Source organism: Lycium barbarum, chromosome 4, assembly GCF_019175385.1.
Source record: "Lycium barbarum isolate Lr01 chromosome 4, ASM1917538v2, whole genome shotgun sequence".
In the NCBI taxonomy this organism is placed as follows: Eukaryota; Viridiplantae; Streptophyta; class Magnoliopsida; order Solanales; family Solanaceae; genus Lycium; species Lycium barbarum.
In genome coordinates, this window is record NC_083340.1 from 1,285,697 (window position 1) to 1,304,908 (window position 19,212).

General features: G+C 32.5%; 1 protein-coding gene across 3 annotated transcripts; it reads left to right on the forward strand.

The window, feature by feature from the left end:
• The first annotated feature begins 9,016 nt into the window (after nt 1-9,016).
• Nucleotides 9,017-13,247, forward strand: LOC132634759 (auxin response factor 9-like). 3 transcript variants are annotated; one of them, XM_060350810.1, is made up of 15 exons: nt 9,017-9,448; nt 9,568-9,677; nt 9,907-10,002; nt 10,165-10,224; nt 10,339-10,491; nt 10,589-10,673; nt 10,773-10,863; nt 11,017-11,181; nt 11,283-11,396; nt 11,515-11,587; nt 11,681-11,834; nt 11,930-12,393; nt 12,480-12,667; nt 12,750-12,856; nt 12,908-13,247. In XM_060350810.1, the coding sequence occupies exons 1-14, from the start codon at nt 9,433-9,435 to the stop codon at nt 12,832-12,834; spliced, it is 1,854 nt and encodes a 617-aa protein (XP_060206793.1). In that variant the 5' UTR covers nt 9,017-9,432; the 3' UTR covers nt 12,835-12,856; nt 12,908-13,247. The 3 variants fall into 3 exon arrangements, with proteins under 3 accessions (XP_060206793.1, XP_060206792.1, XP_060206794.1); XM_060350809.1 differs by having other exon boundaries at nt 9,019-9,448; nt 12,750-13,247; XM_060350811.1 differs by having other exon boundaries at nt 9,021-9,234; nt 12,750-13,247.
• Nucleotides 13,248-19,212: the final 5,965 nt, after the last annotated feature.

Here is a 19,212-nt window from a genome sequence, read left to right on the forward strand (position 1 = left end):
TAAATTTAAAAACCCGACGCAATTGGTTTGGTTTGGTGTTTAAAAAATCCGAACCAACCCGGTCCATGTACACCCCTAGTATGTATTAAATACTTCCTCCATCTCAAAAAATTATCTTATTTTCCTTATTAGTTTGTCCCAAAAAGATTGACACATTTCTATGTTTAAAGACAATTTAACTTTATGATATGATTTACAACCACACAAATATCTAAGGCTTGTTTTGGACCACACATTTCAAAAGGCTTTCTTTATTTCTTAAACTCAGTATCAAGTCAAACTAAGATAATCTTTTTGAGACGGAGGGAGTAATTTCTATTTAAAATTGATTTTTCTAGCTTTTTTAGATGTGAAGTAATTAATTACTATTCTATAATCGATTTGTTCTAACAATTCATTTTCAATTGATAATATAGTTAATTCATTCAATCTCTATTGAGACATTGTTTATCTTAGATGAGATTTTATCAATTTTAATATGGGGCCCGAAGTGATTGCTTTATCGACCTTATAGTCAAGCCACCCATGCTAAACGAGGGATTAGTAATACCACAAGATAATGCATACATTATTTTTTGTAATGCATCCTACCAAACGACCCATTAGTAGCTCGATTAAATTAACCGACTTGTTGGGTTTAATTGATAGGTTAAATGGAAAATGGAGGGAAAATGAGTTGTTTCCTCTTGCTTTATCAAATAAGCATGTGTCCCTCATAGGTGGTGGAAAGAAAAGTTCTCCTACTTAAAAGTAAAAACACTCTTTCTTGTTGCTAAAGGGTTAAGAAGAGGGTCTCCCTTTGTGCCGTAATCGTCGCTCGGCTTCGGCTTAGGATTTGAAAATTAATTATTATTTATTTAATTAATTAATTAAAATATCCAGATCTGACCCGTTAGTGACTCTGACCCACGACCTTTTCTTTTCCGAATTATTTTAAATTTCCCACCAGTTGTAACAGATTTTGTGAAAGGTTGCAAGCCTTTTCCCAACCAGTGCATTAATGGCTATAAATTCCAGTTAATACTCAGATTATTACTTACAAATTTTCTGATATTCTCTATTCTTCTACTCTTTTAAAAGTTTTCTTCCGTGTGCTCTACTGCCGTTAAGTGGTTCGCCTGACATCAGAATGTTTGGTATCAATACACCGGTGATCGAAATCTTTCTATCGTGGGAGGATATATTCCACATTCAACCTCGGGTACTTGAGGAGAATAATTTCCTTAAGGACACACTGTGCATTCGGTGGACTAGATTTCTGTTCCTTAAAAATATTTTCGTATACTCTTTCTGATTATTTTTCCAGATTCTATTTTACATTGGTTTATACTTTCTGATTTTGTAAAGTTACTGGTTTTGGAAATTTTGCTTAGTTACTGTTTCGTAATACAGATTGATAACACTTGAATCAAGAAAATAAATACGAAGTTAAAACGAGAAAAGCACGAAAGAAATACGGACATAAGAAATAATAAACTACTAAGTAAAGACAATTCTTTAAATAATTAGCTAAGAAAAGTATTACTCCCTCTGTCCCAAAAAGATTGTTCTTCTTTCCTTTTTAGTCTGTCCCAAAAAGATTATCCCCTTTCTATATTGAGGAACAATTTAACTTTATGAAATGATTTACAGCCACACAAATATCTAAGACTTGTTTTGGACCACACATTTCAAAAGTCTTCTTTTATTTCTTAAACTTTGTATCAAATCAAAAGAGGATAATCATTTTGAGACGGAGGGAGTAACAAGTACCTAAAGAAACTTAGAAACGAAAATGAAATGAAATCGGGTTAAGTCAGAATCTGGTAACAAATACTCCCTCCGTTTTAATTTACGTCAACTCATTTGATTGGACACGTAGTTTAAGAAATAAGAGAAAACTTTTAAACTTGTGGTCTTAAATGAGTCACATATATTTTGTGTGGCTATAAATCATTGCATAAAGGTAAATTGTTTTCAAATATAAAAAATAAAATTATTTTTTTATACTAATAAAAAAATAGATTCACATAAATTGAAACAGGGGAGCATGATTTATAAACGCCATTTGCACTCTTTCCCGTTAAGATCAGACTTGAGATGGAAAAAGAAAAAAATAAACTCTGGCTAAAAAGGTGTTGGGGTGGAACCCACAGAAATAGTAGTGGCTGAGAAGGTAATTAAGAGGCTTATCAGCTCACCTGCAGGTCAAAATACCACCACCCACCAACAAGCAGAAAATGACCCTTTAATATCCACCAAAAATATGAAGGAAATCTACAGAAACAAAAATATTTTTGCCGAAGATAAATAATTTTCTTGTGTTTGATATTATGTTATTATATATATATATATATATAATCTGGACAAACACTATAAACATGTGTGTCTGGGGTTGGGGGGGGGGGGGGGGTTGAGGCCAGTAGCAGAATTAGAATTTTTACTAAAGGGATTCAAATTACGAATAATTAAACATACGAAGAAATCAAAGAGGGTTCGAACATCTACTATATATACATAAAAAAAATTTTTAATCATATATAAATAGTGTACGCCAAAGGAGGTTTGGATAAACCCCCTTAGGCCTACTCGACTCCGCCCCTGGTAGAGGCTATAGGGGCAGAGTGGGTCGATGGAAGGTGAAGGGGAGACCACCCTAAAGAAAATATTTTTCACAATTTTTTATCAACAAAATATGAAACAAATTAGAAAATGGTTTTGAATATGTTCTACCAAACACAACCTTAGTGCGAATTTATAGATGTCAATTGACTTGACAAAACATTTAAACAAAATAAAAAATGAAATTTATCATCTAAATAAGCATAAAATTTTTGTCCGTCAAAAAAAAAAGAAAGTATTTGCTCCCTCCTTATTGATTTGTGTGATATTTTTTCCTTGTATTATGTCTAAAAAGGACCATGATCGTTTTTGTCAATTATCTTTGATAAAATTATTTATAATCATATAAATATTTATGATTTGTTTTAAATTATATTTCTAAAATTCTTTCTTTCTTTTCTTGAACCTTATGTTCGGTCAAACAATGACATTGAGATGAAAAAAAAAATTATAGCAGAAGTACCTAGAAAGGAAAAAAAAATAAAGTAATTTCAGGTATACGAAAGAAGGCGCAAAGAAAAGGATAATTAGTGTGCCGGTTATAGATGAACAGCCCTGCTGCTTGCTGCGAAGCAGACAATTCGCAAGAGACGGTACACTCCATTACTTAACGCCTCTCTTCACTCTTCCCCTAACTCTCCGTTACTATATTACACATCATTAAATACTCTTTCGATGTCAATTTATGTGCCATCGTTTGAATTTTAATAATCCAATTTATAAATTTGACTGCATATTAGTATACAAAATTTTATGTTTTTCAAGATAAAATTTATATATTTAAAAATTATGTAAAATGTGATATAAGTCACAATAATTAACAATTTAAAATATTTAAAAAATATAAAAAATTTGTGATAAAAAAATATTGAATCGCAAACTCCGAAAGGTCTCACGTGGACGGAGTGAGTAGTTAATACTTTCTATTCATATTGTTTAGTGTCCTATCATTTATTCATCGTTAAAACGTCCTACTTAATTGACATTGACATATCATAATTGAAACAGTAATGTCTGATTTTTTGTAAGTACTTTAATAAATAATTCATATTTTTTTAAAAACATCAAATATTTGAGAAAAACAACTTTGTCAAGATAATTAATATTTAGCATCAGAGAGAGTATTTTGCCTTTTGTTTTCAGGAATGACAAGATTCTTAGTGTCTAATTAATTTTGCAAAATCTATTTAGTGCAAGCGTGATTTAATTAAATTCTCTTCATTGAAAATATTGTGTGAATAGAGCACATAATAAGTTTTTAGTTGTAGATAATTGTTGAATCTCCTTAACATGACGGAAAATTTTAGTATATCTGCAAAATGATCAAAAATTTTTTAGATCTATGTTCAAATTCCAAGCATGACAAAGCGGAGCATTTACGCCTAACATTTGATCGCCGCTCGAGGATACATTTGTAGTTAAGTTAATCGTACCGCTCGAGGATACAGTTGTAGATAAGTTAATCTTAATGAATTGTTGGCTCTATCTGTTATCTCCTTTTATGATATACTGCCGTCGGCATCATATTACATCTGTCAGTTAGTCATCTCTTCCTCGCTAGGGGTAAACACTTTCTAGAGAATTGGAGTACTACTTCATTCAATGATCCCTCAATCTCTACTTGAATGATCAGAATAAGGTAAAACTTGAAGATTTTTGTAGTTAGTTAGTTCTCAATCTTTCTAATCGGAGTAATGAAATAATATTTCGACCAAATCCCTAGAATATCGTACGTGTGAATCTCTCCACATGCAACCCGCACGTGGCTCTCGTTATTCGAAATGGCCCGACCCGATAATCATTCACAAATTCTGTCGTGAAATTGAATCTCTTCACATAAAATTATGGCGGTGGAGCAAAAGTTGTTTGATTTGTAATGAATTTGTTTCATCCTGAATCAACTACAACTAAATTAATGAAATTAACAATTTTTTCAACTACAACTAAATTAATGAAATTAACAAATTTTAGGTTAATCTTAATGGGTCATTAACCTAGCCGTTATATCTCTCTACGACTTGTTGTTGTCATATGTCACCTAGTCTATTTCGGTCTTGCTACGGGTTGGCACCTTTGAAAAAAATGTCGAATTTCATTGATGACTCTGCAGTCGTCCTATGAACTATCAGAATAATATAATGTTTGAAGATAACTTTTATACTTAATTTGTTTCTCAGTACATCCAATCAGATCGGTTCAGATCAACTTCTGAGCAAAATTGCCTAAACATTACACTGTGAATCTCTCTACATGCTGCTCTCCCTATTTGAGATGGCTAGACCCAATATTTATTGAAATTTTTTGTTGTGATATTGAATTCTCTCACATAAATTTCTCATGATAGAGTAAAAAAATGTTAGATATCGCAAATGGATCTGCTTCATCATGAATCAACTGAATGCATGTCCAAACATAATTTAAACTTGCAAATATTGTTTTTAATTACACACCATTAAATACTTTTTTCGTACCAATTTATATGACACCGTTTGAATTTCAAGAGTTAGATTTGTAAATTTGATTGTGTATTAAGATAAAATTTATATATTTGAAAACTATATAAAAAGTGATATAAGTCACAATAAATGACATTTTAAAATATTTAAAAGATATAAAAAATATGATCAAAGAAAAACTCGTTTGAATCTAGAAATCCGAATAGGGCCACGTAAATTAAGACAGAGAGAGTAATTAATACATTCTATTCATATTGTTTGGTGCCCTATCATTTATTATCGTTACAACGACCTACTTAATTCACATATCATTAATTGAAACAGTAATTTCGTATTTAAAAAAAATACTTTAATAAATAATTCTTATTTTTAAAAAAATATCAAATATTTGAGAGAAACAACTTTGTCAATATTTAGCATCAGAGATAGTTTTTTGCCTTTTGTTTCCAGGAACGACAAGATTCATAATTAGCGTCTAATAAATGTTACAGAACTATTTTAAAACTGAATATAAAATAATTACATGTAATTTAATCTATGGGCTTCTATAGTAATCAGCATTGGAGCTATGTAGCGTAAATGTGATTTAATTGAATTCCCTTCGTTGGAAATATTGTGCAAATAGAGCAAATATTAAGTCTTTTAGTTATAGATAAATTGTTGAATCCCAAACATAATGGGCAAATTTTAGTATATATCTGCAAAATGATGTTCGAAAATTATTTTAGGTCTATGTTCAAATCCCAAGCATGACAAAGTGGAACATTTACGCCTTACATTTGATTGCCGCTCTAGGATACAGTTGTAAATAAGTTAATCTTAATGAATTGTTGGCTCCATCTATTATCTCATTCTCTACATTATGTTGTTGTCGGCGTCGTTTTACATATGTCACTTAGTCATTTCTTCCTCGCTAGGGGTAAACAATTTCTATGGAATTGGAGTACTCTACTTCTTTCAATGATCCATCAATCACCATTTGAACGATCAAAATAAGGTAGAATTTGAAGATAGCTTTTGTATTAAGTTGGTTTCTCAATCTTTCTAATCGGATCAATCAATCAAGTTTTTGAATCCCTTCAATATCGTACGTGTGAATCTCTCTGCACGCGGCTCTCGTTATTCGAAATGCCCGACCAAATAATCATTCACAAATCCTGTTGTGAAATCTAATCTCTTCACATAAAATTATGATAGTAGAGCAAAAATTGTTTGATTTGTAACTTAGCCCTTATATCTTTCCGCGACCTGATGTTGTCATATGTCACTTAGTCTATTTCTGTCTCGCTGGGAGTTAGCACCTTCGGAAGGAAAAAAAATGTCGAACTTCATTCATGACTCCACAGTCGTCCTATAAACTATTAGAATAATATAAAGTTTAAAGATAACTTTTATATTTAATTTGTTTCTCAATCCATCTAATCAAATCGGTCCAAATCAATTTCTCAATGAATTCGCCTAAACATTACAAGTGTGAATCTCTTTACATGCGACTTTACCTATTTGAGATGCCAACCTAGTATTCATTCACAAATTCTGTTGTGAAATTGAATCCTCTCACATAAATTTTTGACGATAGAGCAGAAAAATGTTAGATATCGTAAATGGAACTGTTTCATCATGAATCTACTATGACACGATTAATAACATTACAAATTATTATCTTAAAATAATATCTATTACAGGCTTAGGGTCAGTTTGAACATGAGTTTTCAATCCTTCAAAAAACTTGAAGATCACTTTTTATATTCAATTAATTTCCCAATCTTTCTAATCAGATCATTTTTTCGACCAAATCCTTTAAATATCGTACGTGTGAACTCCGCACGCGACCTGCACACGACTCTTGTTATTCGAAATGGCTCGACCCAATAATCATTCACAAGTCCTATTGCACAATCGAATCTCTTCGCAAAAAATTATTGTGGTAGAGCAAAAGCTATTTGATTCGTAATGAAATTGTTTCATCACGAATCAACTACAACTAAATTAATAAAATTAAAAAATTTAGGTTAATCTTAATGGGCCATTAACCAGACCGTCGTATCTTTCTCCGACATGCTGTTGTCATATGTCACTTAGTCTTTTGTGACGATGAACTTCATTCAATGACCCCACAGTCGCCTTTTGAACGGTCAGAATAAATAAATTTGAAGATAACTTTTGTACTTAATCAATTTCTTGATCCGTCTCATCAGATCGATGCAGATGAATTTCTCGAGGAAATCACCTTAACATACACGTGTGAATCTCTCTTCATGCGGCTGTCCCTATTCGAGTTTCAGATATGTGCAAATGAATTTCTCGAGGAAATCACCTTAACATACACGTGTGAATCTCTCTTCATGCGGCTCTCCCTATTCGAGTTTCAGATCTGTGCAAATGAATTTCTCGAGGAAATCACCTTAACATACACGTGTGATTCTCTCTTCATGCGGCTCTCCCTATTCGAGTTTCAGATCTGTGCAAATGAATTTCTCAAGGAAATCATCTTAACATACACGTGTGAATCTCTCTTCATGCGACTCTCCCTATTTGAGTTTCAGATATGTACAAATGAATTTCTCAAGGAAATCGCCTTAACATACACGTGTGAATGTCTCTTCATGTGACTCTCCTATTCGAGTTTCAGATCTGTGCAAATGAATTTCTCGAGGAAATAGCCTTAACATACACGTGTGAATCTCTCTTCATGCGGCTCTCCTTATTCGAGATGGCCTGACCTAATATTCATTCACAATGAAATGGAATCCGTTCAGATAAATTTATGATATTAGAGCAAAAAGATGCTAGATATCGTGAATGAATTGTTTCATCATTAATCAACTATGACACGATTAATAACATTAAAAATTAGTATCTTCAAATAATATCCTATTACATGCTCAGGGTCCGTTTGAACATGAGTTTTCGACGCTTCAAAAAGTTAAAATATTATTTGATTATGTATTGAAATGAACTTTTTTGTTAGCTTTGAAATGCATCCAAACATAATTTCAACTTGTAAATATTATTTTTTTCAAATATCACTCAATATATTTCCAAATGACTACACCGGTAATGTTTTTTCATCCTAGTAAATATTTTAATTTAAGAAAAATAGATTAAAAAAAAAAGCTCATAATCAGCAGGCCGGTACATTTGGCGCCGTTAGTAACAAACTCCAAAAGGTCCAGTATTCAATTGCTCTACTTTTCCGTCAAAAAATCTGTCGTCACCCAAACAACCTGGTCCCATAGTTAGGAAAAAACTAAAATGAAATTGCATGTTTGCCCTTCAAATGGGTTGATATTTACTTTTTGCCCTTCAAATGAGCTGGTTTTTAAATTTTACCCTTCAAAATTGAACTTATGCCTAGCGGCAAAATAATTTTTTTCGGGAGAAATGATTTTTTAACTCTTTACATTTTTTTTAGTTTTATGGTCTTTTTACAAGAGATCTGAAAAATAACACATAAGAGATCTGAAAAGGTCAATTTTTTCTAAGTATTCAAAGAGATCAATTTTTTTTCATTTTTTAAGTGGTCGTTTTGTACGTGGAATGACGTGGGATATTCCTGGATTAAGTTTGGGTCAAATTTATACCTTGTTTGGTTGAAGATATAAATCTAAATTTGGATAAATATTAATGTTATACCTTATTTGGTTGAAGATATAAATTTATATCTTCAACCAAATAAGGTATAACATTAATATTTATCCAAATTTAGTCTTGGATATCCCATCTTATACGCAGAACTCTAATCCCGAGATAACATAGTCTGCTTACCAAATGACCTCTAAGAGCGTGGGGTATAACTTGTACTGCTAATTATTTGCATTGAGGGGGCAAACTTAAAGACAAACACAATCTAGGGAGCAAAAGTGCAAAAACTAACCATAGTTAATATCTAAGCAAGCGTTACAAACCAAAAGCCAATTTGCGCCGTCACATTACACAGATGAAAAAAGGAGACAAGCACGTTCTCTGCAGTAGCTATAGAAAGCAACAAATCAAGCCATTTATTTAGCTGTTTTTTAGATAACTCTTTATAACCCCGTTTTATTTTTCTCTCTCTCTCTTACAACAACACACTCACAAAACAAAAAAAAGAAAACAAGTTATTAAGCTTGTGACTCCTGTTGTTGCAGTAGTAATAATAGTAGTACTACTATAGTTGTCATTTATTTTTCTTGAAGTACTATACTTAACCCTTTTTTTTTTTTTTGTTCTTTCTTTTTAAGGGTTATATATGTGTGTTATAAGGGGGTTGTTTTATTTGTTTTGAAGAACAAATGTGGTGAATTTTAGCTAAGTTTGGGATGTTTATTTGATTTTGAATTCTTGGTCTCATTTTGTTCTTGGAATTAAAGAGCTTTTTTTGTTGATTGAAATCATGGAGAATAATAAAGGTTTGATTTTTGTGTTGTTGTTTGAATTGTAAATTCAAGAATTCTTGTTTTTTTAATGTTGGGTTTTGTTTAAAATGTTGATTTTTTTTTTTTTTTTTTTGTGTGTGGAAAAATTTCAGGTAAAGATGATCTGTACCATGAGTTATGGAAGTTGTGTGCAGGTCCATTAGTTGATGTTCCAAAAGTTAATGAAAGAGTTTATTATTTTCCACAAGGTCACATGGAGCAAGTAAGTATTTTTTTTTTCTTTCTGTTTTGGGTGTTCTGGTTGATTCAAAGCTAAGTTCTTGGTTGGGAGTTATGGAGTTATTTTTTTGAGTCAATTATTGGATTTTCTCTTTCTGAGTGTGTGTGTTTTTTTTTTTTTTTTCTTGTCTTGGTTATTTTACTATTTTTGGGGATTGTAAAATTTGTGTCTTTTTCTTTTTTTGTCTCACTTTTTTTTGGTTTGTGGATAGTTGGAAGCATCAATAAACCAAGAAATGAATCTGAGAGTTCCATCATTCAATCTCAAACCAAAGATCCTTTGTAGTGTTATTAACATTCAGCTTCTGGTATGTTTACTATTTTTGTTTCCTTTGATATCAGTAAATTTTACTTAAATTGTATTCATGCTTGTTAGTTTTTTCATACAAACAGTGATGTATTAATTGTTGTTTTCAAACAATTTTGTCTTTGTAAATGTAAAAATTTTGATGAGTGAAGAATTGTTGTAGGCTGAGCAAGATACTGATGAGGTATATGCACAGATCACTTTGATGCCACTTGCACCAGATGTAAGAAGTTAAAAAGAAGCTCTTTACTTGGAAATTTATGTTGTAGTATTCTATTTTCTTGTTTCTATATACATTTTATTGATCAATTTGGTTGTAATTGCTCTTCTAATTTAGGAAGCCGAGCCAAACAGTCCGGATCCATTGCTGCCCGAGCCTGCAAGGCCTAGAGTTCAATCCTTCTGCAAGGTTTTGACCGCCTCTGATACGAGCACTCATGGTGGATTTTCTGTTCTGAGGAAACATGCTAATGAGTGTCTTCCTCCCCTGGTAATATATATGAGTCTGATCCTTTTGTATTGGCTATGATTTTTTGCAATTTTGACAATTTAATGAATTAGCTCTCTTGGTTGGTATGTTTTGTTAGGACATGAACCAGCAGACTCCGACACAGGAATTGATCGCGAATGACCTTCATGGGATCGAGTGGCGCTTTAAACATATATTTAGAGGTGATCCCTTTGTTTGTACTGTATAATTGAAGATATCAATGAAGCTTTATTATGTAATTATGAAGGTTAAAACTCATTCTTCATTGTTGTAATTAACAGGTCAACCTCGGAGGCATTTACTTACCACAGGATGGAGTACCTTTGTTTCTTCGAAGAGATTAGTTGCTGGTGATTCTTTTGTATTCTTGAGGTATCCCTCTCTCTGGTCCTGGTTTCTCGTATGAGTATGATAATTCGATTGCATTAATTTCCATGACTATTGCGTGACGTATCTCTCTGGAACAGTTAGTGTTGCCGTGTTGGTTTGTCTAATAATTATATTATGTGGATTTTTTGGCTTTAGGGGTGAGAACGGAGAACTACGAGTCGGTGTCAAACGGCTCGGTCGCCAGCAGAGCTCAATGCCATCGTCTGTGATATCAAGCCAGAGCATGCACCTAGGAGTTTTAGCTACAGCATCTCATGCCGTTACAACCCAGACCATGTTTGTTGTTTACTACAAACCGAGGTTTGTTGTACACGTTTCTTTTCAATTACCATCCTTCTGCAAATCAGAGATCACGAGAACATACTAAAATTTTCATATGTTCGTTCAATTTTCTGCTTCAGAACCAGTCAGTTCATCGTAGGCCTCAACAAATACTTAGAGGCTGTTAAACATGGATATTCAGTTGGCATGCGATTTAAGATGCGGTTTGAAGGGGAAGAGAATCCCGAGAGAAGGTAGTTTGATATCTATCAAATATCTAGAAGTCTTCGAATTAGTATATGTTTATTTGCAAATTTCTCATTACTGATCTGTATTTGGTTTTCCTTGTGTTATTCCCGTCTTATTTCTCAGATTTACAGGCACGATAGTTGGGGTTGATGATCTTTCCTCACAGTGGAAAGATTCTACATGGCGATCATTGAAGGTTGATAAAGTTGATATCCTTTTGTTGAGTATATATATTCAGCAATATTCTTTATGTTCAGTTTGTAATCACCATTATCTCTGTTCATTCCAGGTTCAATGGGACGAGCCTGCATCCATTTCAAGGCCTGACAGAGTTTCTCCTTGGGAAATAGAACCTTTTGTGGCTTCCGTTCCAAATCCCCTTGTCCAGTCAATGGCAGGGAAGAACAAAAGGCATCGGCCACATAGTGAAATCAAAATCTCAGGTCTGAATGAAATTCTCTACAGCATAGCGTTTTTCTTGTGTCGGTTAATTTTTAATTTCCATTTTCTTAATTATTTTACCTTTTTTTCTTGCTAGAACCTGCATCCTCAATTGCGTCAGCGGTTTGGAATCCTTCTCCCGACTCGCCTCAATTTAATACCACCACATTAATGTCTCATACAGAGGGTGGTTGGCCGCTTACTCATTTAAATACTTCTTCAAGTATGTTTGCGGATGAGACAGAAGACAGTAAAAGTGCCTCAGCTTGGTCTGGTTTTCCAAGTGTTTTGACCCCGCAATTCGGGACTAATCAGCCGATTCTTAGTCCTGCTGATGAGAGAAAATGTGATACCATAACCACCTGTAGATTATTTGGTATTGACTTGAAAAGTACCACAATCAGCACTACTGAGGCACCACCAAACACGGTGCCAGCTGGCGATTCAGATCAAAATTCGGACCTTTCAATAGACTTAAAAGATCAAACGCAAGGCCAGTTGCAGTTACCCCTAAAGGAGATTCAAAGCAAGCAAAGTTGTTCCACCAGGAGTCGCACCAAGGTATTAAATCTAAAGCCAGAAAATTGCTTTTTGTACAAATTTATTATTGCCTTAACATTTTTTCATGTGTGGAATTCCCCGAGAAGGTTCAAATGCAAGGGGTAGCTGTAGGTCGTGCAGTGGATTTAACTGCATTGAAAGGATATGATGAGCTTATAAAGGAACTCGAGGAGATGTTTGAAATCCAAGGTGAACTTCACTCACGAAATAAATGGGAGATCGTGTTTACAGATGATGAAGGGGATATGATGCTTATGGGCGACTATCCATGGCTGTAAGTTATCTTTTCCCTTAACAATTCAAATTTGAAATATATAACAACTGTGTTAATACGTGACTCAATTACTTAATTGCAGCGACTTTTGCAATGTGGTGAGGAGGATTTTCATTTGTTCAAGTCAAGATATGAAAAAATTGAGCCTGTCACGTACAGACAGTTAAGAGACTGCTTTCAAATGAATAGGCGGTTGAATCATTTTGTCATCTCTTCGACTTCATTCTCCAAATATAACAGGAAAGAAAGAAGCTAGTTTTCATTCTTTTTCATGTTAGGCTGTTGGAAGGAGGGTTGTAGCTTCAAGGAGATTCTAGTCTACTTCATGCTCGGTTTTGAGAGCACTTAAGTAATTAACGGGTTGTATTAGCATCAAACTAGTATAGGAATAGTATTAGTTGTGAATAGTTAATTGTGTTTCTAGTGGGGAGTCTGGTGGTTTGTGTAGTGTTCTATTCGTGTTATTCTGTAAATATTTATGTGCCATTGCAATATTTGGGAACTTTGCATCTGGAAATACAATGCATCGCCGTGTTAATGTGCTTCTACTTAATGAAATGAGATGGTGAAAATTGCTCGATGCTTGCCCTTTCTGTATGACTCTAGAGATGCCCAATAATAACTTCTAGATTGCAGTCGTCTTGTATCGATAAATTTTTGCCTAGTACTATATATATGGACTCATATGGCACAATCATGCTACACTTTGTAATTGTTCGCTATTGCTAAACAAAAATTCATCGACATGTCACTTTTATTTGTTTGTTCTAATAGGACGTTAAATTAAGTGTATTTAGAAATTAAGTTGTTAGATATGGTCACTTTTATTTCCCTTGTTGTGTCTTTTAACAATCCATGAGTTTTAATCAAGCTGTAGAAGCAAATAGATGATTTATCTTTTGAGGTAGCGTAGAACTGTTTTCTTTTTCACTTCATGAGAAAGCATTCACAACCACAGATTTAGTATTCAATCTTAAACAAGTGGTAACTAAAAATTCAGTTGGTTAGGTTTTATACATGCGTTTAAACTTTAAAGGTGCTTTGCGAATTCAAACTTTATCTTGCGATTTTGTTTTTAAATTTTTGATTGAGCAGGGTTTGAACCCGTAATCAAGAGGTTTTAGCGAAGACTAAAAATTAAAGACCACCAATTTGAGGGCCAAAAATTAAAGTCCACCCCCGAATAAGGACAATTGTGCAAATTGCCTATTTTGGTTTGAGGGGGCGCGCGTTCTGTCCCCAAAAATATAAGACCAGCCTATTTGAACTTTGAAGGGAAAACCGTGAAATTTCTTCCCAAGCAACGCCTAAGTTCTTTTTGAAACTGTGGGCCTCACTCAAAGGATGGCATGGGATGAAAAGGTTACGGGGCCTAACTTACAGGATTGTGAATGGTACATACAGGGGTTGTGTATCAGACTATCAGTTGGGCTTTATTGAATTGCTTGGTCTTCTTCTTAGTGAGGAAGAATGTCCATGGTCGTGGCCTCGTGGGTGGTCACATGAATGTCCTTATATGAAAAATGAGAGATAAAAAAGACTTGATAAATAGGAATTATACAATAGTATAATTTCATGATTAGTGACTACCACGATAGTATCCTCCACATCTATTGATTTAAAATCTAGAATCTGTTTTTTTAGCATATGGTTTTGTTTTAAAGCGTGATTTGATCCAAATAATTTCTCTGCATGCTTAAATCTTTTACAAAAACTATATTTTTGTAGTCATTACTTGATAATAAGGATCTAAACTACTATGTACCCTTAAGTTTTGGACTTTGGGCTACATATATGAGCACCATATGTTTATCAATTATGACATAGGACACTTCTTTTCATTTGGGACAATATGCGAAGAGCATCACTTGAAGAAAATATATTGAACCCTAGTTTCACAAGTCAGATTCATTTTATGTTATTCATTTCAAACTATAAAATTCTCGGTCTCTCAATTTGTGTAGGGGTTTGAAATATGAGGTTTAAAATACCTAATTGTCAGTGTGAATTCGTGCATAAATTTTTCAATTTTAAAAATGACATCACATACTTGAAAAGTACTACGTATAATCGATATAGTTAATAATTCAAAATACTTTAAAAAAATAGTTTGAAAAAGTTGCAATAAAAAATAAATTATTAACTTTCCAAATAGTAATACCTTCACCTGAAATGGGACAGAATGAGTGATATATCTTATCCCAATTAACTTAGCCCTCACATTTTACTCTTAAAATTTCCTCTCTGTTTCCTATAGATTCCAATACTTTCCTTTTTGTTCCTTCCACAACTTCTATTTTTCTTTTGCTTCCTTTTCCATTTATCAGTCTCCATCTCACGAACTTATTATCCTCTCAGTAACAATGATTTCATAAGATTCATTGTGTCATACATATAATAAAAGTCAAGAATCTCCAACTTTACTCTCAATGCCAAATCTGTCAATCTTCGTAGCAAGTCCATGTTATGTTACTCCCTCGTCCCAATTTATGTGACACTTTTTACTTTTCGAGAGTGAATTTGACTAAACGTTGAAGCTAAATTGGATTAGATTAACTCAATATTTTAACATTAAAATTTATATATTTGAAAACTTCATGAAAAGTACTACAAATTGCAACTTTTCTTGTATCAATTTGGTGAAAAAAATACGTCTTAAAATGATGATCAAAGTTCATTAATGCGTTTTCTGTCCAGGTCGACAAAGATTTGATAATTTCTTTCTGTAGAATGCGGTTAAATAAATGTGAATGTCTGCTTAATAGAAGGAAACAATAAAATAGGAAAAAGAACACATCAAAATCGAGAAATTAATCAATCAATATTTGGGTGTACCCATAAAATTTCAATTATTCATTTATGTAAAGTGATATAAGACAAATTGTTGTGATTTAGTAGTTGTTGCAGCATAAAGCACACCAACAGTGACTTCTTGAAGTAACCATATATATATATATATATATATATATATATATATATATATATATATATTTTAAGACAATTTCCTCTCGATAAAATCAACTTCTTGATTTTAGTTATCCAGGTGGATTCAGGATTTGAACTTGATAGGTCTAATTTAACGTCCATTATACTTTTGACATTATTATGTATTTTGATCTTATATTTGTTGCAAAAATTTAGTAGATTCTTACATTTAAATTTATGCGCAACACAGTAAACAGAAGTTTCAGATGAATGTGTTGCTGGAACGCTACATCATGTAATAAATCTTAATTCGTTAATCGCTCATTAAAAAAATTACAATACTATTATTAATCTTCTATATGGACATCAACCTATAGTAATTTTATAAAATATTTCAAGTGGTATGATGTTATTCGCTTACAAGCTTAATGATACCCCTTGGCATAAAGTCTAAACTACTATAGTCTATATATAATAAATATAATAATAACTTCGTTTCATAATACAAATGCTAAGTAATAGTCATGATAATGACGATTGACGATGATGTATACATGAGAGTGATGAACATTCAGACGTTAATACCTTTTATATTAAATAATACTCCAAAATTAAATGAACCTAAAAAAAAGGTTCATTTGCTTATAATGAAGTGAACATAATGCTTTTTTTTTAAACAGAAATTAGTACCGATAATAAGAAATTGATGACCAATTCTAGTCAATCCATGCGATTGGGAAACCACAACTACTTCAACATGTGACCTTTTTATCTTTTAGTCAATTACAAGGTGGAAATAATGGGGAAATAATATTCCATTTAAGGGCATCTTTTTTTGTCACTGTTTAAATTATACACACTGATTGTGTAATGATATTTTTTTGTACCATTAATATAATTTAATATATTATAACATGTTACTTTTCAATTAGCTTAGGTTGCTAATCATTGCTAGATAGTGGCGAAGCTAAAAAATTAGCTAAGAATGTTCCAACTTTAATATATTTATCTATAAAAAGTAATTTAGGGCTTATATGCACAATATTTTTTTCGATATGCATAGTATAATTTTTCGATGAAGGATGTTCAACTGGCCAGGGCGGACTAACAAGGTCGGTTACAGATTCACGTGAAACCAATAGCTTTTGCCTAGACCATGTATATATATATTTTTATAAGAAATTCACTGTATATTTTTAAAATATTAGAGGGTGAACACAATTATTATTGTAATTAATATTTACATGAAAGTATTGCACAGACCCATAAACTTTAAATCCTGAATCTGTCTCTGAAACTGACCATCCCTCAGTTTATGTTGCTACATCACCGGTAATCCGGTATCTTCAATTATTTTTAAGTAATCTGATCATTATATAGATATATTATACACGACCGTTCGGCACATATAATTTTAATTTCTTTTGGTGATTGTATATCTTTTTACTAATAATATCTTCGACATGCATGAATAATGACATGAAAGCATTTAATATTCGACTTTGAACAGCATGCTTCTGGTTGTATTATCTTTGTTGATTACCATTTACCATCACTTATATTTTTCTTCGCTATTAATCATATCAAATTTCTACAGATACATGTTGCTTTGTTAGTTTAGGACATTGCGTGTTGTGTTTAAGTTGTATACTCTGAGATATATTGTTTATTTAATTACTTGAGCAGATTATTTACGATTTTTTTAAAGCTATTCATGTCAATTATACACTCCATATATATGAAAGAGCAGAGGCCAGTTCACACAAAAGGGACAGTAGGATATTCCAAATTCGAATGCCAGATATACAAAACTTTTTGTTGGGTTCATGTGCGATCTTGATGGGCTTGATTAACGACTTAGCTAAATTAGTTGATGATGAACAAATAAAAAGTGCCTTGAAAGCTATTTCTACGACAATTAATTTATGCTTGTGAGTTGAATCAGTTATGTACACATAAAATTTAAATCATGAGCTAATATATTTTTATGTTATTATTAGCTCCCTATATGAAAATGTAGTTACGCCATTGGGCCGAATAAGTTTTCTATAAATTAGTCCACATGCGTGCAAGTTGTTCCTAACACCATTATAAAAAAGTTAGATGTGTGCACTAAAGTGCCTTAACTGCAGACTTCAATGACCATGTTGTATTTACTTTAACTTAGGCTAATTCAGTTAGTTAGTTATTACTAGGCTGTGTCATTAGCTGAGTTAGTTAGTTAGTCATTTGGCTCTGAATCAGTTGGTGAGGTTTAATTTGCATAAAACAGAACGATTAAATAAATTCAACAATCACAATATGATGTACTTCCTATATAGGGAAAATATATACTTTACATTCTAAATTTGTCTGGAAAACTCTGTTACACGTTTAAACTTTATGAGTGATCTTTTACCCTCTTATTCTCACTCAAAAGTGTAATCCCCCTTAAAAACAAATAACTCATCTTGTCACGGCAGGCAGCGTAAAACACGCTCTGCCAGGGCAGTTTTGTTTGCTCGAATTTTCCCCTTTTTCATTCATTCTTTTTTTTTTAAAAAAAATATATTATACCCTCCGTCCCAATTAAAGTGACATCTTTCAGATTTCGAGATTCAAACAAGTCTTTCTCTAACTGTAATTTTTTCATATATCTTTTAAATATTTTGAATTGTCAATCGTTGTGACTTATAGTACTTTTTACGTAGTTTTCATATTTGAAAAATTTATTTTTAAAAGAAAAACTTAAATATACAATGTCGGAATTCACGGTCAAAATTAAATTGTTTGACTTCCGAAATACGAACTGTGCCACATAAACTGGGCCAGATGGAGTATTATTCACACTTCTTTTTCATCTGTTCCAACATCACTTCCTCCGTCGTTCCAGCTTTAGAATTTTCAGCAAGTTGATGAAGAAAGCCTATATATATATACCCACAATTTAAAGAATGTTTTCTTGTTTGAGTTAGAACTAATTAACTGGGTGTTTTAAAGCTTTGTTGGATTAAATGGAAGATATCAAAAAGCTTTGTGGTGACCCGTGAGTAAATTTGAGATTTTCTTTTCTTACCCTTAACTTAAAGCCAATTTTATATTAAACTCCAATTATTACTTGATAGTTTGTATGTCTTAATTCTTTAATGACCTGCAAGGTTCTCCTAACACCATTAACATATAAAATGCCCAAATATTTAGTCTTCTAAATTTTAGACTTGTTAATAGTACTTCCATTTTACCTGACGTGCAAGGTTCTCCTAACGCCGTTAACATATAAAATGACCAAATATTTAGTCTTCTAAATTTTAGACTTGTTAATAGTACTTCCATTTTACGCGACGTGCAAGGTTCTCCTAACACCATGTCACCATCAACATATAAAATGACCAAATATTTAGTCTTCTATTTCTAGATATTAGGTTTAATTTGCATAAAACAGAACGAATTAAATGAATTCGACAATCACCATATGACGTGTACTTCTTAAATCACCATATGATGGAGGAGAAGACGGGGGAGGGACGGCGGGGTGAAATCAGTTTTTTATTAAAACTAAAATTTATTTTTACTTTAATTTTGACCTCACTCTCCTATTATTTAATCATACTTTTTGTTTGTGCTACATCAGCTCTGGTATT